The sequence below is a fragment of the Lissotriton vulgaris genome, chromosome 11 (assembly GCF_964263255.1).
Source record: "Lissotriton vulgaris chromosome 11, aLisVul1.2, whole genome shotgun sequence".
Classification (NCBI taxonomy): Eukaryota; Metazoa; Chordata; class Amphibia; order Caudata; family Salamandridae; genus Lissotriton; species Lissotriton vulgaris.
Window position 1 is genome coordinate 560,349,644 of NC_141699.1, and position 24,738 is coordinate 560,374,381.

General features: G+C 46.5%; 1 protein-coding gene across 9 annotated transcripts in view; it reads left to right on the forward strand.

The window, feature by feature from the left end:
* LETM2 (leucine zipper and EF-hand containing transmembrane protein 2) overlaps positions 1–24,738 on the forward strand; it is a 309,166-nt gene that overhangs the window by 203,177 nt on the left and 81,251 nt on the right. For all 9 annotated transcript variants that reach the window (XM_086943645.1, XM_086943644.1, XM_086943646.1 and 6 more), the window contains one exon: positions 5,334–5,444. In XM_086943645.1, coding sequence (XP_086799771.1) covers positions 5,334–5,444 — 111 coding nt within the window. The remainder of the gene's footprint in view (positions 1–5,333; positions 5,445–24,738) is intronic.

Below are 24,738 nucleotides of genomic sequence, written 5' to 3' on the forward strand. Positions count from 1 at the left end.
AAGAAAAAAGTAAAGACAAAAAGAAGCATAAAAATTAGACGTAAAAAATGTATGCTCGTAGAACTTTGAAGGTACATTCTCGTTCAGACAGCTCCCTTCCTCATTTCTGTAATTCTTATCCAATTGAGGAAGTTTGTTTGCATATTTCTAATCATACATATCACATCATCAACCACCAAGCCGGTTTGTGACATTTAAGTATTGCAGCTAGGCCCTCTCTGCATAAATCCAATCTAACTTTTGAGCCATTGACGGAGATGTACGACCTCTGTGGCTGTATCTCTGGACGTTATTTTGGGACTATGCGTCTGTAGATCTTTATTTGTGTGCAAGGCCTATGTTCCTTTCTAGAATCTTTTAAAACACCTTGAAGCTACTTTTGGTTGTGTTGTAGCACTGTGTAACTAACTTCATTAAATACATTTAAACCTTGCCATATAGAGCTTATTGTTAAGCTGACTGATTATCCCCACGTCACTGCTGTATTTAAATTATTGTATTTCAGTTACAGGACTAACCAGGATAAACTCAAGAAATAACACAGCACTAGGTGCTCCAGATTTCTTCAAGAGCCCTCCCCTGAGACCCTCTGGCCTATACCCAAAGACAGAACCCTCATGTGGGGTGGGGGTGCTTTAAGGACCAATCAGTTCTTTTTGATCTCCATCTGCCCAGTCACTGGTACAAGGATGTTCTTGCCTCCCTTAGCCTCTTCGGCAGCATAAAGATGAGAACATTACCCTCTGCTTCCTTTTGGTTGCTTAGCTTTAGCCGCATCAATAAGCCAATCAGAAATCGCAGCATCAAATTTGAAACTGCTTTGTTGTCTAGAGAAGAAACTGAACCATTGTTTCACTGATTCTTTTAATTAATTATTTGAACATTTTGCCCTATTTTGTTTTAGAACTGAGTGTTCTTGTTTCTGACATTTTATTCAGCTCTTCTGATTCATGGATTGTCCAGGTGAGCAACTTGTTTGAGACACCAGGACTCTGATTTACTGTGCTTGTATGCAACATCAAGTGTGGCTATGCAAAGCAAGCGGCTCTAAAAGTGGAAACAAGTACAGTGCTTACTGGCTGTGTTGAGTTGTATGCAAATCAATTATAATGAATTCAAACAGGTTTAAGCAAGCAAATGCAGCACAAAGACCTTTACGATTTCATGCTGAGCCAGGCCTACTAAAGAAGCATTCCTTGTCTTTTTATGAAATCCTAGCACAAAATTAAACCAGGTGCAAACAGTGGAAAAGCAGAATAACACATGAAATTCCCATGTTTAATATTTGTAAAATTGCACATGTGGTTTAACCTTGGACGGTTCAAAGAAACTAGTATCTTGAGTAAAATTTCCTCACAAGACCCCTTTGTCTTGCCATTGCGGTGTGTGAAAAGCATAGTGTTGCTCTAAAACTCCATTTTATGTATAGCTTAGTCAATATGGCACTGCAAACGCTTCTGCAATTTTCTGTTGGTGCAAATTTTAACTCAGCGCCCAACTTTTTAGTAAATCTGGACCTGAAGTATTTTTCTTTTTAAAGAGCTAAAACTCCAGAACTGGGAACCATTTGCAATTGCCTCTGCTGCGGAATCATATAAATCCTATAGTTGTTCACCCCCTTCGCTGTATTTACTTCCTAACTGCCTGACAGCATGAAACCAACTGATGTTCCCGGTTTGAGGGAGACTTTAGCAACTTATTTTCATTTGACATAATCTGTTTAGAAATTCCATCACATAGTGTTAACCTGATTTGGTTTGCATTAACTTTATAACCTTCCCTCTGTTCTTAATGTTTGGCCCCACCCACTCTACTAAGGGAGGCAAGTTATTTTAGTGATGTTAAGGGAGTTTTTCTGCTTTAACAGAACCCTTCCTCAGGTTATAAAAATTGGTGGGCGACTTATTCGAATGCACCTGAAGAAAGCTTTCTTCGTAGATTCCAAGAGGTTTGCGCAGGAATGCCCATGTGCTGTATCTCAAACACTTTTTCAGCAGTGGAAACAATTTTTAGAAAAATATAGTAATAGCTAAACTGATTTCTTACTTCTTTTTTAAATACCCCATTCAACCTCGAGATTCTACAAGCATAAAGTGACATTTGAAGTGTTGTTGGTATCCTTATTTTTAAAACACAGGTAAGTGGTTCGTCTCATTGAGTCCACAAAGCACTGTTCTCTTTATTAGTTCCTTTACTTCTTCCCTGAGCAAGGCTCTTTGAGAATTGTTCTTTTCCCTCAGGTTTTTACGCTTGTAAATTATGACTTGGAAACCTTTTTGGATTACAACCATTGCCAGCGTGCTGCAGGCTCTCTTGGCTTCTAGGCCTACTCGGTTAGTTGGGATGTCCTCGATGCAGATTCACATAGTTGAGTCTTGCTCAAAGAGTCAGAGATTCCTCTTCTCCCAGATCACTAGAGCACAGGTCTTCACAGCTCACTTTTTCTGAAGGCATAAACTTGTCTCTAGCCTTGTTGGAGGGGCACCAACCGCTTCAGAGTCTAAATGAGCACATGGAACTGGTCCTGGAGGACCGGCACTTATCACACTCAGGGATACCTGCAGGAAGCACTAGCCAATGGAAAGGTATGCATCTTTAAAATCCACAACTTAGACTAATTTGAGATGGGCACAGCTTCGTGAATTTTCTCCTACTAGGGGGAACAGCTCGAATTGATCAAAGAAATGTGTATTACAAAGGCGACATTCCAAACTTCCTTAGGCTGTTCTCTGCAAATTGGAGGCCAGATGTTTTAAAAAAAAGTGTAAGCTTAGTTCTGCGATCTGGTAGAGAAGTAAAGGAGCAAAATTGATTCTTGTTTAATACTTTATTATCCAGCAGAGCTTTCCTAAACTCTTGGAAATTGGCTACTAGGCGGCGGCTGTGGGAAGCCACCTGAAGGATATCCAGTTTACATAGACAGCATGGAACTTTACCTCCATCTTCTATTCCATTCAGTGTGTCATCAGCAATAATGCTTTCTGTGCAGTCTGAGTACACCGAGTCATGTATACACAAAAAACACCTTGTGGCAGCCGCGGCCTCTGGAGGGAGTTCTGTGGGAGCAGAGAGGCAGGGCGGGGGAGTGGCAGGGTGGGGGGGTTGCTAAAAACGGGAATATGGATAATTGGAGGTAAGTAAATAATTTAATAAATAAAACGAATTTCGTAGCGCGCCCTGCATCGCATTTTGCGATGCAGGGTGCGCTACGAAATTTGTTTTATTTATTAAATTGTTTACTTATCTCCAATTATCCATATTCCGGTTTTTATCAACCCCCACCCTGCCCCTCCCCCGCCCGCCTCTCTGCTCCACGGAACTCCCTCCACCGGCGCGGCTGCCTTGTGGCACACGCATGTCTAAGTTACATCAACTGCAACAAGCATTGGCTCAGGCAATAGGACTCGCTTATGCAAAATCTTTTGGTTTTATCTGATTTTTAGCCATGTTGTACAGCAGCGCACCATAAGCGAGACCTGTTGGCTTTGCCAATGCTTGTTTTTTTCTGGTGGGCAGAGTAAGGAAGAACACTGGAGAAGGGGGAGACTGGACACGCAATGATGAGGAGATAATGAATTTTATATGAAAAGGTTTGTTAGACTCCCTGTTCAGGCATGACCTCTCACTAGCATCTTGGATGTCGCCAACTATCAGCATCCCTAAAGCCTCATCGCGTGCAGTAGTTACCTTTTAATTTGCCAGGGAACACTTTGGGTACTCTTCCCATCCAGCAAAGATTTGTGTTTTGCTGGCGAAAACAAACAATAACAGACAGAGCCACTCGAGAGGGCTCAGGCACATAGAATGTACTGGGTGAAAAATGCGGGGTCATCTAGAAAGTTGGATAAGTAAGCTGTCTGCTCAGTGTGAGAATGATCTTCTCCACAGTGTTTTATTGGTACGCCTGACCTTATAGAAATTATAAAATTACATCTTCCCGGTACGGACAGTTCTGTGGGTGGCTTGTTTTATTATTTTAAACGCTGATGAAGTTAACTTGCTATCAGGGAACTGTGACAACAGTTACACCCTCCTGCGACAATCGAATGGATGGGGGCAAAATAAGTATTTTCACTATATTCCAAAGCTTATACCTCCAGCTTAATAGATTTGAGTACTGATGTCAGCTAGTGATCACCACTAAGTGCTCTGAAAAATGGTTTGTGAACTGCCAGACTTCTGGAGCCTGTTCTGTACCTTCATAGTGCATTTTAGTACTCAACCATTAGCAGACTTGGTATCAACTTTAATCAGGTTTCATGAGGCAAAAACAATTCAGTGGTGCATTGGCTTCCTGTCCTCAATATTCAGCGTCTCGTTAGTGCACACAAATATTTCACATAAAAAGCAGAGACGCACAATGATTTGATTGTATTTTCCAAATGCAGATTGTGCAGTTTTCGAGAGCGCTGAAATTTCATCCTTATGCCTGACAATGAAAACTTTGATTTTGTAAGAATTCAATTTAACAGAGCTACCATCCATTCATTTGTAAGTACCCTTGTGGCAAGATTGTACTGCCCTTTTTTAACATAAGCTAGATCTGTTGTGTTTTCTGAATAAGAATACAATTGAAATCCCAATAAACAAATAAGAGCGGCCGGATGAAACCTGGGGACTCCAGAGTTTATGGCTTATGTATCGGACTTAAAAGAAGCTGAGGTAATCGGTAATGCTCATTCACGAATGTGCAAAACCTCTCAAGGCCAGTACTGCCCTCACGAGCGTAGCTAATCGATTGACCAAGTATCATGACATCAGCAGTAATGAGTAGATGTTTGTTTCTCATAAATGTAATTTTATGTTGATGTATAAGAATTACTGAAGATTTCAAATGCCGGTTTGTAGTCATTCCGAAAGTGAATTGATGCATAGAGGAGGAAGCTGGGTACATAGATTTGAGTACTGGTTACAGATTTTGCTGCTCAAGCAAAATGAACATGTGTCATTGTATTGATGAGGTTCCATGCAGCACAAAGCACAGAAAGGAGTGGTGTTTGTAATATTAAGTTAACATTTTGGCATTCGAGTGACATTGACTTTAATTTTGAACCATTCTATTTGGTGCCAATAATAAGTGAATCTTTTAATTAAGCTCTCTATAAATCGTGACTTAGCATTTCCCTCCATTACATGAGAGAAAGGTTCCAATTTGTTATAAAGAAGTAAATACCATGATACACCTTAGGCTAATCATTGAATATAGGAAACAGTTGATTGGATTTCTGAGGATGGTAGTAGGTAGTACTGACAAGATATATATATATATTTTAAATCTATCATTTATTTCATATTTCATCTTGTTGCTGCTTTTTTTCTGTGTTTTTCTACAGTGGCTGGACCTGCATTTGAAAGAGAATGTCCCACCTTCCCTGCTGCTGCTTTCTCGTGCCTTGTACTTGACAGATGTAAAGCCAAAGCCTATTCAGATACCTCCTATCGAGGTGAGTTGAAAACCCCAAAAATTGTGACATTTGTAACACTTAAGCCCAATAGCATAATTGAATTGTTTTTCGCATAGCAAGGCCAACACCACCAATCTGGCTGTGTCTACAGATCATCTTTACACAACCCTAAAAAGAAGTGTCCTGGTGCAACATAAATACTGTTAGACTCGGTACCTTTAACAGCACACTGTACATATCCCACACCTAAACACTGACTTTGTTGTTCACTTCTTGTTTATGCCCTATCAAAAAGTGAAGGATAGCCTGGTTAACTTAAGGCCTTAACAGGAACTTAAACATGCACCATGAGTTTGCTGGGCTGTCCCACATATGTTCCTGTAGTGCTTTATTCTGCTCTTCCTACTATACATGACAGAGGTCTTAAGCTGGAAGACTTGCTTGTTTCTTAAACATAATGCAAGGTACCTTTTCAGTTAGGGGACTTCTAGAAGCCATCGTTGGGCTGACTGTTTCCTGTTTTCTTGCTCAAAAACCATAAATGCAAATTAGGTTTAATGTTTATATATACTGTATTTCAGATACTTTCTTTTTGCTTTTATGTTTGATATAGGCATGTGAATGTGAGTAGAGTTTGGAAAGTAATTTACAGCCTAATTTTTGCAATAAGAATCATTCTAGTATGGCGGTAAACCAGAAGGTTGCTCCTTTCATGGAATATGAAAGTGGCGAAAACACTATTAAGTATATAGCTAGGTTAACACATTATTCTGTTTGTCGGGAATCTTGAGACTATCATAGATTCAGCAAAATTAACACTCCTCAGTCCGGTCTGATCCTACTCTTCCTCATATCCCTAGAAGTATAACATTTAGGAATCATTGTTTGATCATAGCCATCTCTCTGTGAATGCAATATATATATTTTATTTTTTTACTTTAATATTCCTTTTATACGCAGATAAACAGTACAGTAGCTGTGTTTGCATCATCGTGTCAGTCGTTGTAGGAGAGAACATCTTGGAGAGAGAAAATACATTCCAAGCAATATTGAGCGAGATAATTGAGGCATATGTCAGTGGGGTACATTCAGCAATCTCAATGCGCCATGCATATGAAAACAGGATATCTAACAATGATCACATAGCATCTGCACAAACCCTTAAATATTGCTCATCTGAGCGCACCAACACCACCTGCAGTTTCATCCAGTCAGTGGTGCCTATATACCACACCCCGGATCTAGTCTACCCCTCCTCGACCCGCTCTTCGCTTTCCCCTTCATCTGCTACCTTGCGACTAAGATATGCATGATATGGTTCCCAAATATTCCGTGGTCTGCTGTGTATCGGCATCAGGGCATTGTAATTAACCGACTGTGTATTGGAATAAGATTGGTCAGTGCACCACTCCGATAATTTGGGCAACGGGCGCTTCATCCATCGCATAGCAATTCTTCTCTTTGCCAGTAATATGCCAAGCGCTACCAATCTTCGGGATGTCCTAGGCATGTCTTTGTCATATCCCAAGAGAGCTACTAATGGTATCTCAGGCAATGGTGTCTCCGACATGTCTTGTAATTCCATGGTTACTGCAGCCCAGAACATACGGATCCCAGGCCAGATGAGTGAAAATTAGTCCCCAAGGGGCCATATCTCATGCAGCTATCATCCTCAAGCAACCCATATTCGTGTAACCGGGCCGGGGTGTAGGACACTCAGTGAATGTATTTGAAGTGTATTAAGCGATGTTGCCCATTCTGTGGGATAGTCTTCAAGACTGAACAACAGTGTGTTTGCTGCTCCTCGGGTATGTCAACACCCAGTTCGTCTAGCTACTCCCGGCATGACTTAGTCTGAGCCGAGTTCCTCTTCGTCCTTGCAAATGTATATAATATTAAGATCCCGTGCTGTGGGGATCGAGCCTGCATTAAGTATGTCCATAAAGCTAACTTTTGTGGCTCTGACATCTCGTCTCTCAGGAGTGTGTGCGCAGCGACAGTCTCACTTGGTGATAATGGTAATTGGTGAGCAGTGATGCCTCATGTGCTTGTGTTTGCATCTGTTCCCAGGTGTTGACCACCCCATCTGTGAACAGGTCCCCCATGGATCTTATGTTTAGCGTATTGTGAATGCATATTTTAACCACAGTGTTGTCCATAGATATACTATCACTAGAGGGAATGGGAGAGCAGACAAACCCTATACATAATCCCCCAGAAATATATAAAAAGTACCAGTGGTGCCAATGGTCTAAAGTCATGCATGTTCCATCAGGCTAAGGCAAGAAAAGTTATTTTATTTGTGTGCCTGTAAACAAGACTGTTCAGTTTAAAGTGTTTTCCTATACCCTTTATCTTTGACTAATCATGTTGGCAAAGTGATTTGTTTCGTGGTCGTCATGAAGCTTGCCTTCACAGGGTACAGGGTTTTTGATATAGACAGAATCATGTTGACCACTTAGTTGGTCGAATTATATTATGATATTTAACCTTTATCCTTTAGGGACAAGAATGAATACTTGTATAGATCCACCAAATTGGTCGTAGTTGTAACTGTTTTTCTTATCCTCTGCATCCCCAACCTGCATAGACAACCTCATTTGGATGTCCTTCTGACAAAACCATCTACCCAAGGGCTTCCTGGCTGATTCACCAAGAGTTGTAACCCACACCGCTACCTTCGTGGTGATTGGCATGAAGTAGTTATGATTAAGAATGTCACTTTAGGGTGGGTGTGGGCCTTTGTTTGAAACTGAACAGTCTGTTCAGTCTGGAGAACAACAACGACAACAACTCCTCCACCCTGATCGACAACCTCGCCAACCTTGGACTAAAACAGATCGTCACAACACCGGCCAACATCGCCGGTCACACGCTTGATGCCATCTTCTCCTCAAGCCCGCACGTCGCCTTCAGCCACGCTTCCGAACTCACCCGGACAGACCACCACTGCATCCACTTTTCCTTCCGAAACCCCTCACACACCACCGCACCCTACAGATCCCCCGCCGCTGCTGGAGCAAAGACACTGAAGACCAACTACAGACAAGCCTCGCACTCAACCCACCTACCAACCCCACCAACCCCGACGATGGTGCACTCACCCTCGGACGCTGGATGAACTGCTGCGCCAACACCTTAGCCCCGCTGAAAATGCCCGCCAACACAGACACCAGCAAAAGAGCCAGCTGGTTCACCCCGGAACTCCTCGCCTCAAAGCTCACCTGCCGGAAATTGGAGAACATATGGCACAGCAACAAGACACCGGACAGCCGCGCTGCCCACAAAGATGCCATCCGCAACCACCACCACCTCATCAGGAACTCCAAAAGGACCTCCTTCTCAGACCGCCTTGACAACAACGCACACAACAGCAAGGAGCTCTTCAACATCGTGAAGGAACTCTCCAACCCCAGCTCCAGCGCCAACGGCATCCCGCCATCGCAAGGCCTGTGCGACTCCCTCGCCACCTTCTTTCACCGCAAGATCACTGACATCCATGACCGCTTCAACCCCCGGACAACCCCTACAGACCTTGACACGCCGTACCCAACGCACCCCACCAACCACGACTCCCTGACAACCTGGGCCAACGTGAGCATCGAGGACACAATCAAGACCATGGGCACAATCCACTCCGGATCCCCGTCCGACCCTCTCCCACACCACATCTTCAACAAAGCCAGCAGGCCCATCCCACCCCACCTGCGCAACATCATCAACCTCTCCTTTGAGACCGCTACCTTCCCTGAGAACTGGAAGCACGCAGAGATCAACGCTCTACTGAAGAAACCAAAGGCGGATCCGAGCCACCACAAGAACCTCCGGCCCATCTCCCTGCTTCCGTTTCCAGCAAAGGCCATCGAGAAGATAGTTAACATCCAGCTCTCCCGTTACCTCGAAGACAACAGTATCCTGGACCCCTCCCAATCAGGATTCCGCAGCAACCACAGCACTGAGACCGCCCTCATCGACGCCACAGACGACATCAGGATCCTACTAGACAACGGCGAGACAGCGGCCCTCATCCTTCTGGATCTCTCCGCCGCCTTCGACACCATCTGCCACCGCACACTACGCACGTGCCTCCACGACGTAGGGATCTGTGACAAGGCCCTGGACTGGACCACCTCCTTCCTCACCAGTAGAACTCAGAAAGTCCGCCTCCCCCGTTCTGATCCGAAGCCTCCGAGATCATCTGCGGTGTCCCACAAGGATCCTCCTTCAGCCCGACTCTGTTCAACGTCTACATGGCGCCACTAGCACGCATCGTCCAACAGCACGACCTCAACATAATCTCCTACGCCGACGACACGCAGCTGATCCTCTCCCTCACCAAGGACCCTCTCACCGCCAAATCCAACCTCCACCAGGGAATGAAGGCCGTCTCCGACTAGATGAAGGAAAGCAGTCTTAGGCTGAACTCAGGCAAGACGGAGATCCTCATCCTCGGGCCCAACCCCTCAGCGTGGAACGACTCCTGGTGGCCCGCATCACTGGGGACACCCCCGGCCCCTACCAACCACACACGCAACCTGGGAGTCATCCTAGACTCAAAACTCACCATGACCAAACAAGTCAATGCAGTCTCCTCCACCTGCTTCAACACCCTCCGCATGCTCTGCAAGATCTACAGATGGATCCCGACAAAATTGAGGAAAACAGTCTCCTAGGCCCTAGTCAGCAGCAGACTTGACTATGGAAACACCCTCTACGCCGGACCCTCGTCCAAGCTCATCAACAGACTGCAAAGAATCCAGAACGCATCTGCATGCCTTATCCTCGACATCCCGCACCGCAACCACATCACCCCCCACCTGAGGAACATGCACTGGCTCCCCGTCGACAGAAGAATCTGCCGACGGGGTCCACACACACAAGGTACTCCACAAAACCGGCCCAGCCTATCTCAACAGCCGACTCTCCTTCTACGTACCCAACCGGAAACTCCGCTCCGCTGACCACGCCCTGGCAGCGGTCCCGCGCATCCGCAGAACCACACCTGGAGGCAGGTCCTTCTCCCACCACGCCGGCAAGACCTGGAACACCCTCCCCCTCAACCTACGACAAACCGAAGACCTGCTGACTTTCAGAAGACGACTCAAGACCTGGCTCTTCGACCAGAAACAGCAGCACCCCCCCGCCCCCACGCCCCTCAGCGCCTTGAAACCCTCACGGGTAAGTAGTGCCCTTTGCAAATGATTTGATTGATTGATTGATTGTTCACAGACAAACAATTAGCATACTTTTCCTTGCCTTAGCCTGATGCGGTCTTGCATAACTTTAGACCACTGCACCTTTTTTGTTCTTTTGGCAAACTCAAATAATCTTTGCTCTACTCCTCTAGAATGAAATAATTCAAGGAATTGACTAGATTTTTAAGGAAAATAATTCAGGAATGTGGCATTAAGAGAGGATAATTGTACTGTGATTTTAGGGACATGTCAGGCTCTTTTAGCCCAAAATGGGAAATTCTTTGAATTTCTTGCCTGGTAAGACAAATCCATAGGGACACAAGAACAATTGACTGAGGTAGGCTTCTATTCAACTTAGTCAACATGGAGGATTAGGCAAATATGCAGCATATGGTACAATAATGAGGCTGATGGCCAGGTGTTTTGGTCTAAGAGCAAAACAGAATAGAAAAACAAAGTCCAGGACACACGTTACTAAGTAAATGCACTGTTTGCCAAAGTCTCTTGATTTCAAAATGTTAGCATATAAGAACCACGCAAGATGTTTATGGTCTCTTCAAATTGTTTTAATCTTTATGAACACAACCAGCCAACACGTGTTTCGTCACAATGAGAAGTATCCCGTGACTTCTTCAGGGCTGTACTTAAAGCGTAGGAGTCAGGTGGGTCCACTTCGCCGGTGATAATTCCGAACCGGCTGAAGGGGCGAGGATGGGACTAATGAAGTCCTCGTATTAATGAAAATGTGGAAATAAAAGCTCCGGAGTGCCGGAGATCCCAGTACAAAAAGCGAAGTAAAAGGGACTCAAGTAACCGGTCCACATTCAGTGTTGGAACCACTGGTATAACGGTGATCCCCCAACTTGAGTGCCTGTGAATCATTGAGACGGCGGGTCCGCCGTTTGGAAAAAACCTAAAGCGGGTGCGCTTCGGTTAGGGAACAGGCACTGGTCATGAACTAGTGCCTGTTCCCTACCCGAAGCGCACAGTGAGCCTTTTTTTTCACCCCTTCCACACAACAATATTTTATTCAGAGAAGGTCTCTAGATGTCTACCTTTCAAGCTGGTAAGTGATTACAAACGACTTTTGAGTGCTCCCAGGTGTATCCCTGAACATAAACCATCAACTGAAGGGTCTTTAATTTTGATTGAAATCCTGTCCGGGTGTGTTCACAAAATGCCTATGGCATACCACATCACATGTCCATCTTTTGTGGAAAACTGGCTCATCAAATCTGCAACAGTTTAGACAGAAAAAGAGGTGCTCATCAAAAAGGCTGGTCTTTTGCATCATCTTGAGTTCTGTCTTTCTTGGTGCTGTTCTGGGATAAATACTGTTTTTACTGAAAGGGGCTCAGTCAATCTTATTGCACAGTCCTGCATTGCTGATAAAGGATAGTAAAGTCTCACATAGTGCTTTTGCTCTTACTTGAGTATATATACATGAGAACCTTCGAGGAATGTCTAGATGATTAATGGCAATAGAGTTCTCTACTCTTCAGAGCCATGCCATTGTTCCTTTTTCAGCAACAGCATCTCTAACCTGATGGATATGCGGAAAACACATTGTGTACTTCGGTTCCCTTTGAAGAGTATCCCGCAGTGATATAAGTGATTGTGGCGATTTTTGTTTTCTAAATTCTTTTTATTAAACAAGTGCTCAGTATTACAAGCTTGACGACATATTCCAAACATCGAGATATGAACATTGTACACAAAACAACAGCCATAGGTACAGTACATTCTGACATAGGGGCCAGCCTTTTTCCAGCTACTCCACCTGCACATTCTGTTATGGGAACATACTGTCTTGATATCTCAGGGGATTCATCTTATTCTAACATATTCTAACCCCCAGACTCTTCTCTGTAGTTGCACCTTGCGCCCTGGGTTCCAGATTTTTTCCCATTTCTTTTGGTATCCCTTGCCCTGATTGATTGATTGCCTGTCCAGTTGTACGGCACCAACCCACTTCCGCCACCCAGTCCACACCCTCTGGCGCTCTCCCCACCCCCAGGCACGGGCTATGTTCCTTTTTGCAATCCCTGATGCCAATCGCAGCCACATGATTGTGGAGAGGTTTATGCAGGAATGGGGAGAACAATTGGATTTGTGTTAGTAGAAGTTCTGTGACTATAGGATGATGAATGCCTCACATGAAAATGCTAATGAGATTGCTCTGTAGTGCTTCCAAGCTTTCAATTTGAAATAAGTGGAAGACTGAAGCTGTTACAGAACACAATAGTGTAATACCTTAGGGTCGAATGGAGGACTAGAAGCTTTCCTTAGCTCTTGAGAGAAAACCTGCTTCTAAGTGGTGATTCTTCCAAGGTTTCACTACAGGCAGTATTGTGGGGAAAAGCAGAACTGGACAATAAATTCAGGGACATTCTCTGGTATTCCAAAAGTAGAGTTTTGTTCTTATTGCCATGGAAAACTGAAATAGTTGTAATGTTTTGGTAGCCAGATCCTGGTGCTCTGGCTGATGACTTTTAATGAACTGGTTGTGTACTATACTGTACTGTCGGCAAAAGCCCAGGAACCGTTCCTGGCTCTGGTGGTGGCTGCCGCAACTCATCCATGGTATTTTCTGAACCTTACTTGAGATTCACTAACTTCACATGTTTGACTCCTCTGAATAATGCAGGATAGGGTTTACCACATCACTGAACGTAGCTCCTTAGGTTCTCCAGTACAAAGATTAATATCTATGGGCAGAGCGCATAGAGGTTCTTAAAAATGTCATTTAGTAGGTTAGGCGTGTCTATCGAGAACCAGCTCTAATAAAGGGCCTAAAAGGGCAGAAAACATAATTTATTGTGGAGAGGGTGGATAAGCATGATTTTTCTATGGACTTAAAAACCAAGCCTACTTTCAAGGATTTTACTACCTACCTAAATTGGGACCCTGACCTGCTTATTTTCTGTCCTGTAAATGTAATGTAAATATGCCTTGTGGACCATCATCGGAAAGCCCGGACGGTGTATTTTGACTTATTTGAATGGAAACCATCTGGACAGTTTCATGTCAGGAGAACAGTGTGTCTCTGTATTTGTAGAATCTTTCCAGGCAGGTCTAAAGCTCTCTTTATTGCGAGAAAAGTTTCCTCCACTAAAAACATTTGATTCGATTTGGAAGTGAGCGTTGTCGTCTTATCAGCTGATGGATTCTTGTAGTTGTAATTGAAATATTGCCTTGGGAGATAATTGTTTTCGTCACCATCACTTCAGCTTTTTATGGCGGTTGGAATCAAGTTTATTTCAGCTGACGCACCTTTACCAATGTGTTTCATGTGCCCACACTATGCTTTTGCCTAATGTTATTTCAGATTTACATGTGAAGCTGGTAAATGTACTTTCTAATTTTCCACCCACCCACTCAGCTTGGTGGATGTCATGTACACATTGTGTCAATTACTGCACAGCCTAAAGATCTGAGAGTAACCAGGATCTCTTTATATCATACAGTGCAGGTTTTCAGTTCAAGCTGTGTATAAACAGTCAGGCATTGCATGGTGTGTGCTGTAAATAAGAATCTGTTATCAAAAGTTGATATTTTCCCACAGTCATTGTGCACGATATAAGGCTGAAATGACATTGTATTTAGGAAATAGCTCCTGGGCATACATATATGGGGCTGATACTTCGGAGTCCTTTGACCTGTATTCTACGCATTATTATGAAGTGGAGCTGCATTTGCTCTTTTTAAGTGGTTCGTAAATTCCTGAAGCGCCTACTCTCAATATGAATTTCACTTATTGCAACTCTATTCAAAAGGTTAGGAGTCGGAAGTAGAGATCATGATCTAAACACCACTGACCTATAGTCAAATATGACATTTTTTTAAAGATAAGCTAACTGCTATGCAGTCTTTGAAAATGTATTGATTCCATTACAGTTCCCCTGATGACATTCTCTCAACCCTTAGAAATCGTAAATCATGATGACCATTGCCCCACCTACGGGGATTCTCAAATCGCAAGCTCCCACACAAGTTTTTAGGTCTCGACTATTCTATCCCGTTAGGGATTGAATAGGCGAGATTATAGTAAGCAGGTCCGAAAAGTCTACCTAGCCTGCGGATCGCGTACAGTTCATGTGAGGCAGGCGTGTGAGGCAGGCTCCTGCACATCAAATACCATCCACCTCGGCATCAGACTTCAAAGGAAGCCGCTCGCACACGACCGTTTGTCTGAGCCTCGGCATCAGACTTCAAAGAAATCAGCTCCCAAGCCGCTCCCCCGCCCCCTCCCCCCATCAGACTTCAAAGGAATGCGCTCCCGCTCCCCCGCCACAGCGATGCAGAGAGCTTGGTTTTTTTTGCATCTATTTCGCGGGGAAGCCGTGTTTTGTTCGGCGTTCTCTGCACCTTTCTGGGGTTTTTTTCTGGACGAAAGTGAAAGCCTACCGTGCTTGTTTACAGTAGCCTTGCTCCTCAAATGCTGTTTCTGTGTTGCCATCTCTCTAGGGACACTCTGCTTGAAAACACTTGACTTGCTAGCTGCAATGCTACATCCGCTATGCTTTGCCTCTAGACACGTTGATCCCTCGCAGACTGTGCTGACTCTGCCCCTCCTGATTCTGAAACTGACCAACGCAGTCACTTCTCTCTGTTTTATGATGTCTGCCCTGCCACCATTTACTTCGGACCCTCACCTTCACACCTCCTCATCCACACTCTCATCCTCTCACCCTCACACACCCTCACTCACCCTCAACCACCCTCACTCACCCTCACGCCCCCTCATCCTCATGCCCCCTCATCCTCACACCCCCTCACCCCTCACCCCCTACACCCTCATACCCCTCACCCTCACACCCCCTCACCCTCACACCCCCTCACCCTCATACCCCCTCACCCTCATACCCCCTCACCCTTACACCTCCTCACCCTCACACCCCCTCACCCTCACAAACCTCTCACCCTCACTCACTCTCTCATCCTCACTCACCCTCACACCCCCACAAACCCTCACCCTCACACACCTCCTCACCCTCACACCCCCTCACTCACCTCACCCCCCTCTCTCACACCCCCTCACTGTCACACCCCCTCACCCTTACCCTCACACACCCTCACCCACCATTACCCTCACACACCCTCACCCTCACACACCCTCACCCTCACACACCCTCACTCACCCTCTCGCCCTCACACACCCTCTCACCCCCTCTCACCCTCGCACACCCTCTCACCCTCTCACACCCTCACACACCCTCTCACACCCTCACACACCCTCTCACCCTCACACACCCTCTCTCACACCCCCTCACCCTCACACCCCCTCTCTCACACCCCCTCACCCTCACACCCCCTCACCCTCACACCCCTTCACCCTCACACCCCTTCACCCTCACATCCCCACACCCTCACACACCCTCTGACCCTCACACATCCCTTCACCCCCCTCACCCTCACACACACCCTCACCCCCTCACCCCATCACCCACACCATCCCTCACCCTCCCTCACCCTCACACCCCCTCACCCTCACACCCTCACCCCTCACCCTTACAACAACACACCCTCACAACCCCCACCCTCCCCCTCACACCCCCTCACCCTCGCACCTCCATACCCTCGCACCCCTCACCCACCCCCAACCTCTCACACACCCTCACACCCCTCACCCTCACACCACCTCACACCCCCTCACTCTCACACCCCCACCCCCTCACCCTCACACCTCCCTTACACCCCCTCACCCTCACACCTCCCTTACACCCCCTCACCTCCCTCACCCTCACACCCAGTCACCCTCACATACCCTCACCACCCTCTTACCCTCACTCACCTTCTCACACCCCCACACCCCCTCACCCTCACACCCCCTCACCCTCACACACCCTCACCCTCACCCACCCTCACACGCACACCCACTCACCCTCAAAGACCCTCACCCTCACAACCCTGTCACCCTCACTCATCTACTCCCCGCCTCACACCCCCACACACCCTCACACCTCCTCACCCTCACACCCCCTCACCCTCACACCCCCTCACCCACCCTCACCCTCACACACCCTCACCCTCACAACCCTCTCACCTTCACTCACCTTCTCACCCTCTCAGACCTTCACACCTCCTCACCCTCACACACCCTCACTGTTGCACCCCCTCACCCCCACACCCCCTCATCCTCACACCCCCTCGCCCTCACACACCCTCAACCTCACACACCCTCGACCTCACACCCCCTCACACTCACTCACCCTCTCAGCCTCACATCCCCTCACCCACCCTCTCACCCTCACCCACCCTCTCACAACCTTTCAGCCTCACACACCCTCTCACACCCGCCCTCACCTTAACACCCCATCACACACCCCCTCACCCTCACACCCCCTCACCCCCCACACACCCTCATACCCCCTCACCCTCACACACCTCCTCACACCCTCACTCTCACACCCCGTCACCCCACACGCCCTCACCCTTACCCCTCTACAAAACTTTACGGCATTGATTGGGTGAGCGGGAGGGAAAAGGCCGAGTGGAGGGTGCATGGCTTATGAGATCATTTCAGGAGTACTTGTACTATTGCTCATGAACCACACTAAGAGCCTGATTGTGACTTTTGCCGGTGCGGCACCGGGTCTGTCCCGCTGCCGCACCATCAAAGCCGTGGTCAGGCCACCCGGCAGATCACAAGTGTAACTCGTACCTGGTGAGCTTTTATTTTGATGTTCCAACTGTGGTGCCCTGATAATGGGCACCACAATACGAACGCCAAAAACAGTTCCTGCACGGCATGGAATGAAAAGTTCATGCTGTGGAGGAACAAGGATGCATGCATACAGGGGACACATGTTGTGACCCCCTGCATGCACCCCAGGTCGCAGAGGTACAAGGAGGGCACTGTAGAGCCCTCTTTTTCCTCATAGTTATGGGTTTAAAGTATTTGCTACAGAATCCATAATCTGCTGCATATTCTGCAGATTTTAACAAAAACATTTGATTCTAGTTTAAACAAATCAAAAGTTACTTAAAAATGGCTGGCTACATGTGTTCCGGAGCAGTAGAAGGCCCTTTATATAGTCTGATTGGTCATCTTGCAGTTGCTTATTTTGGGTGCTAAACTGGTACTAATGAGGTATAATACTTTCCCTGACAGTGCTACCATGAGTAAAAATGACAAAAAAAATTAGTTAAGCTAACCACAAAATGTGCTGGATTACTTATTACTAAAAACTATATTTTGTAGAACGTGTTTTTATCTCGAACACTGCATTATTTTGCAGCATCCTATACTAGACTGTGTGTAATGCAAGGCTAAAATAATAACTTACATATCCACATTGCTTTCTGCCACGAGCTGAGTCCTAGCAGCACTTTCAGTATAAAGGCCACTGTTCCCAAAATTGTCAGCTAGGGTGCAATCATGTGTTGTTCAGGTTTCAGACTCAGAGACGTCTGCAGTGACGGTATGTGCTAACTACAAAATACTTATTTATAAATATTTACTTATTTCCTTTTTAACCAACTTCTTGACACTTGTTGACCTCTCTTCAGGGCACTCCGAATCTTTTTATAGTCCCAGTTTAAAGGGCTGCGTGTAAATAAAGAAAGCCTGGAAATGCGGCAAATGAACAAGGCCGCAGTTCCAGGCCATCTTCATTTGCATGTAATTGCATAGGCATTCGCGCCCCCCTTGGAAACCATTCACGGACCCCAAGGGGGGCGCGCCCCACAGTTTGAAGACCTCTGCCCTACAATATACGTTTGGATTTGTTATTCTACTGTGGCGATTTTTAACCTATTTCAACGTTAATTTGTGTATTCCTTGACTGTTCAATATGGTATATTCTCTTTTCGTTATGTATTTTGTTACATTGTATATTTTGATAGTCCTCTGTTTAGACCATCCTCATTTCCTATCATTGTAATTTGTTTCAAGCTATTGTTCAGATTGTCCTCTATGTTATATCCTTTTGTCACTGTGCTTTTGTTTTCAATTTGTATCCTTATGTTACTATGTGTAGTTCACAATTATGTCCTATCTCTATAATTTGTTCAGGCTATATTTAATTCCTTCCCCCGCTATGAAGCCTTATCTTCTTAATTCTCTTGGCTGCCCTTCCTTACATCGTGAAATGTAATTTATATGATTACGTCACCCCTTCACCTATTGTGTCTATGTTTACATCCTTACATCGTGAAATTGTATTTCCTACGATTACGTTGCCTCATCACCTATTGTGCTTAATTGAAACCCCACCCACACCTCTCACTATCTGAGTCTGCTTTGGATTCACTTAATCGACCCCGCTTCCCCTATCACCACCTTCTATCATCACTTCGAGGACCAGTGCGTTCTAATCTACTGTGCTTCCTCTCTCCCCCCTTTTTTTCTCCAAATCATGCCTCCACTCACACCATCAATCACAACCCCACACATCTCTAAACTCGGCTCGAACTCTTGGACCATCCTCTACCCACCCCATCTCTCTAAATATGCTTAAAAAAAAATCAAACACAAACTTCTCTGTCTCCACCCAGAAACCTTATTTGCTGATCACCATAACAGCCTTAACTCCTTACTTATCACCAACTTCATCTTCTTCACCAAACGACCATCTAAATGGAAAAGCATATTTCTACGTCACCTCCTGATCTCTAACTCACGCAACATCCCATACGGTCAAAAACTCTCCACTACACCATCTTCTTCCTTTCCAGGCAAAATAGATATCTCTATCTTCAAATCTGGAACTATACTCATCCAAGCGTCTGCAAAGCACCTCGACATCTTTGAACAACACTTTAGCGCTATATCCCAAACTCTCACAATATCTACGAATCCTGCCCTCTCACCCCCTCCACCCCTAGACTCATCACCCCCCTCTCATCCCCGATACCATTACCTCGTCTCTCTGACCTACCCCAACTTTTATTGCCTTCCTCTCCCTTCACCTCTCCCTCCCCCCTTTCGCCTCTTCCTGATTTCCCCCTCCCTCTCCTACTCCCAATGAACAACACTTTAGCACTTTATCCCAAACCCTCACACAATCCCCGAACCCTGCCCTCTCACCCCCTCTACCCCTTGATTCATCACCCCCCCATATCATCCCCATCCCACTTATCTCGTCTCTCTGACCTTCCCCAATTCTTATTGTCTTCATCTCCTTTCACTTCTCCCTCCCTCTTATCGCCTCTTCCTAATTGGATATACTCTGGTACATGTGCCTCTCCTTTCAACCTCCTCTCCAACATCCCCCCTCCTTGCACCACATCATACATCCACACAACGATACCCCCTACATCCCCCACTTACCAGATGATTTCCCCCGATTCCAAAAACACACTACTCAACGCTCCTCCCTCCATCCGACTCCCTTCCCGCTTCTCCCTCTGCCTCTTACCTCCTGGGACCCCCATGTCCCATAAATACACTCTTTTCTATGCCCCTCCCCCCTTGACTCCCACATCCCTTACCCCTCTGCCACTTATCCCCAGATTCCACCCTGTTCCAATAATACACTCTCTTATATACTCCTCCCTCCCCCTTACTCCCTTATCATTTCTCCCTCTACCACTTACCCCATAGTTCCCCCCCTTTACAACTACACACTTTCTTCTATGCTCCTAACTCCCCTTGACTCCTTTACCACATCTTTCTCTGACTCAGTTCCCCACTCCCCCTTAACTGCCCCCACATATCCCCCACAATCACCCTCCAAAACCTCCCTGCTTTCTTCAACAACTCACAATCCAACAAACACACCACCTTCTACTTCCTCTAAGCCACTTTCACTGAATTGTCTGTCCGAAATGAATACCTTTCCTATATCATCCTCTTGTTCACCTCCGCTCTCCAAAAATTATCCTCCCCCTCATTATAATTCCACCCCCCCTCCAGGTTTTCCTCCTCATCTTCCACACGTTATCCCCCCCTAAACAACCCTCACTCGACCAACAGCCCAATAAATACGGACCCACAGCACTCATCAACACACACACTGGCTTCCCCTACCATTGAACTTGTCCTTATGTCCCTCATCTTAGAACTCTCCTCACTCGGAAGCGATATCTCATTCCTTACTAAAACTATCTCCTCGCACAACACTCTCCTCAACACATCCACATATTGTCCGCCAAACTCTATCACCAACAGAAACACTCCTCCTTCTAGCAACTACACAACCAGCACCTTACCCACTCAACCTTCCTTAATTGTCCCTCCCTACAATACCAACATACCCACACCGCCACAACTTGGTACTTGCCCAATAACCTCTGAAGTTAACAGTTCCACTAACTCAACTTCTAGCAACTACACAACCAGCACCTTACCCACTCAATCTTCCTTAATTGTCCCTCCCTACACTACCAACATACCCACACCGCCACAACTTAGTATTTGCCCAATAACCTCTGAAGCTAACAGTTCCACTAACTTAACTACCTCTCCCTCACCACCTTCCTCCACTATCCCCCCTACTCAACTGTCTACCATCCCTGTTCTCTTAGGAATAAGCAGACTCTCCCTTCCTCCGACCTCCACTAGACCACCCCAACAAATTAGACCTATCCCCCCTTGTCCCCCCTTCAAATCGCCCAATCCCACTCCCCTCTGTTGCATGCTGATTAATTGCCGAACCGCCTCCTGCCACGCTACTGAGATTGCTGAAACCATTCTTTTTTTTTTTTTAACATTTTTGAAACCTTTATTGCACAAAAGCAGCAAAACAAATACGGGCCTACAACCACCCGGCCGGCCACAACACATGTTGAAGCAAGTTAGCAAGCAATACGGTAACTCGATAGTATCTGAGCACAAAATAACAATCAGCCTGGGTTACACTGGGTATCTTCGCACTACCGAGAGACAGGAGAAGTTAAGGTTAATTTTTAAAATTTTGAAGTATGTTCCAAAGTATAAGCAATAGGAAGGATCAGAGTTCCAACAATCCACCAATGACACAAGAGGGCAACATCAACCAGAAGAAATCCAAGCAACAGAAAACATAATCAGACTAGCGGCATGGGAATAATACAACAGGATAGTGAGAACAAAATATGCTGCATGCCAGTCGACGCCCCCCTCGCACCGAGCCACCCTACTGACCCAAGAAAGAAACAGGAAAAGAAAAGAAAACCAAGAGTAAGAGAAAAAAAGAAGGCCCATAGAAACTGAAACGGACAAAATAAAAACCCCACCCCCCTACTCCCACCCTACACGCATGCAGAGGCTACGGCCTACCCCCCCCCTAGCAGTGTGCCTGTCGCCCAAAAAAAGAGTACCCGAAATACAGATAAAGAAAAAAGGAAGAAAGAAAGGTGTCACATAAGATCAGAGGAGGGCCATACACATAAACTCAAAACAATCAGCATGTGAATTCTCGGCCGCCCATCCCCGGGTCCCCGAACCAAAGGAAAACAATGTTCAACTCCACCGTCCATCCCCTGCAGCCCCAGCAGTATACGCTACCGCAGTCCGTGATAGGGGGAACACCCTCAGCCCTGGCCCCTGCGACCTGGGGTATCGACGTGGTCCAGCTGCACGGTAGCCATCTTGAATGGGATAAGCAAACGGGGTGATCCCAACAGGGTAGGACGTTGTCCACCAGAGTCTGTCCATTCCAATGCCATGCGTGCGACAACGATAGAAAGGGGGACAGCGCATTGTAACAGTCCACCAAAATCAGCCGACCAAAGCAGTAGCAGCAGCTTCAGGAGAAAGTTGTGAGTGTCGCCAATAGAACACAAAGGAAGTGCCAAACATGGCGTCCATGGATGACTCTCCGGCCATTGCACAAGCCCACCGTCCTCAGACCACTTCACCACCTTCTCAATAAACACAGAGGTGTCATCAGGCTCACGCATCTCCAATGCCCCGGAGCACACCCGGGTAGGCACTCCACAGTAATCGGGGATAGGGTGTGGCACAGTGTCCTGCAATCGAGAGCCAACTCTTCCCATCGGGAGCACGCAGGGGGAATTCGCGTCCAGCCGGTCCCCTAAGTCCCGGGCATTATCCTGTAGCGCAGATCTCAAAGTACTCAGAGCGCACAGGATGTCTCCAATCTGCAATGGTGCCGTAGGAGGGAAGAGGGCAGTGGGTCCCTGCACACGGGGCTCGCGGAATTGTTGTAGTCCTCGAGGCTGGTTTCCATCATCCCTGCCACGTAGCTGGTCGCCCAGTCCGGGTTCCGCATAATATGACCTGGCTGGGGGCACAGGAGAAGCACAGACCACGTCGACACCATGTACTGCGCCAGTGTAATGTGGGCACTCGGACATCTCACCGGTAGCAGCCCGGAATAGTCACAAGAGCCGGGAGCACGACCGTCAATATGGCAGCCACCGCTTCGCTGGAGGGGACAAGCGATCAAGCAGTGCCGTCTGCAGATCAGGGCGTAGACACAATGTTGCACTGTCAGCCACGATATTTCCCAAGAGCGAAAATGAACAAAGCTGAGTGGATCCCCGCAGCAGTAAACGCAGCGTAGCAGCTGTTCCCCGCCGGTCGCCTCTGCTCCGCTTCAATGTCCGCTGAGAATGCGAACATGGCCGGCCATCTCGAGAACAAAGACCCGATCAGCTTCAGCCAACGCCAGGAAGGAGATGAGGGCGCCCCGGCACTTCCACCGCAGGGAGCGGGCAGAGAAACACACCGCTGGAGTCAGAGTCACCTCCCGGTCCCGAAGGTCCGATTCAAAAACAGGATCGCTAGCAGGAGAAGTCGCGGTCCGGGAGGAAAACGAAAGGATCGGCGGAGCCGAGGGATCAAGCGGCCATCATGGATGCAGGCTAGGCTCCTCCTCTCGCTGAAACCATTCTTAGTGAAAACATTGACATTGCATTCCTAACTGAAACCTGGCTTACCGCCCACTCCACTCCCATCCTCGACTTGCTTATCCCCCCTGGTTACTCTATCATTAAAAAAGATAGAATCGAACAAACAGGAGGAGGACTCGCCATCATTTTTAAAATTGAACTTAACATCTCGCTCGTTCATCTACAAGACCCCTCATCCTTTGAATACCTTTGCGCTGATCTCATTATGCCTGACTCCCCCACCACCCAGTTGCACAATATCTACCATCCTCGTGGAAATAACATCCCATTTACGGAAGAGTTGACTGATCTTATTATACAATCATCGCTCTCACATTCTAAAAATCTCTTCCTCTGTGACTTCAACATCCGTTGGAACAAAAGTGATGATCCTGCTGTCATCCTATTTAATGATACCATGGACATCACCAATATGACCCAACTCTGCCATTCTCCAACCCATATCAAAGGTGCCACCCTTGATGCCATTATGACTAGCAACGATCTGGCCTCCCTCTCAAATATACTTCCGGTAGACTGGTCTGATCACTACCTTATCCTCTTCACTATGAATAGATCCATGACTCGCCCCGCCCCCATCAGCTCTTTACCTAAGAAATCCACACGCAACTTTCACCTTATTACTCCTGGCGAATTGGAATCCACTATTAAGGCCCACTGACTTCTCCCCCCTCTCTCTGACAGCACCACCGACCTAACTAACCATTATAACAATTCTATTCTTGAAGCCCTCAACCAAATTGCTCCAATCAAACTCGAACAACAAAAAAGCAACCCTCCTAAGTCTTGGTTCAATTCTGAACTTAATAACGAAAGACGGACCCTTAGACATTCTGAACGGGTTTGGAGGAATCATCCAACCGTTGACAATCTGGCTCTCCTTAGAACTGCTAAAGCCCAGTACAAAAAACATATCTTTAATGAGAAAGCCTCCTTTCTACGATCACAACTTGATCAAGCCAGAAACTGCCCTAGAGAACTCTTTAACATTGGTAAAAAACAAACCTCCACTGGCCTTCTTAAAATATTAGCCTCTACTGACAGATGCAAAGAAATTGTCAGTTTCTTTACGAACAAAATCAACAAGATCGAACCATCCTTCTCTTCCCTCCCACTCTCACTTCAACCTACTCCCATCCTATACACCCTCCCCAACACTCCTAACTCTCCTCCGTCCACTTTTTCCACCCCTCTCGATCCTTCTCATCCCCTCCCTGCTCTCCCCCAACAAGATACCTTTCTGAAAATAAGCCCCCCTGCTAAAAACAATGTCTCATGGAGTGATTTTAGTCCAGTATCTGAATCTACGATCACTAATATCATTGCCAAACTAAAAC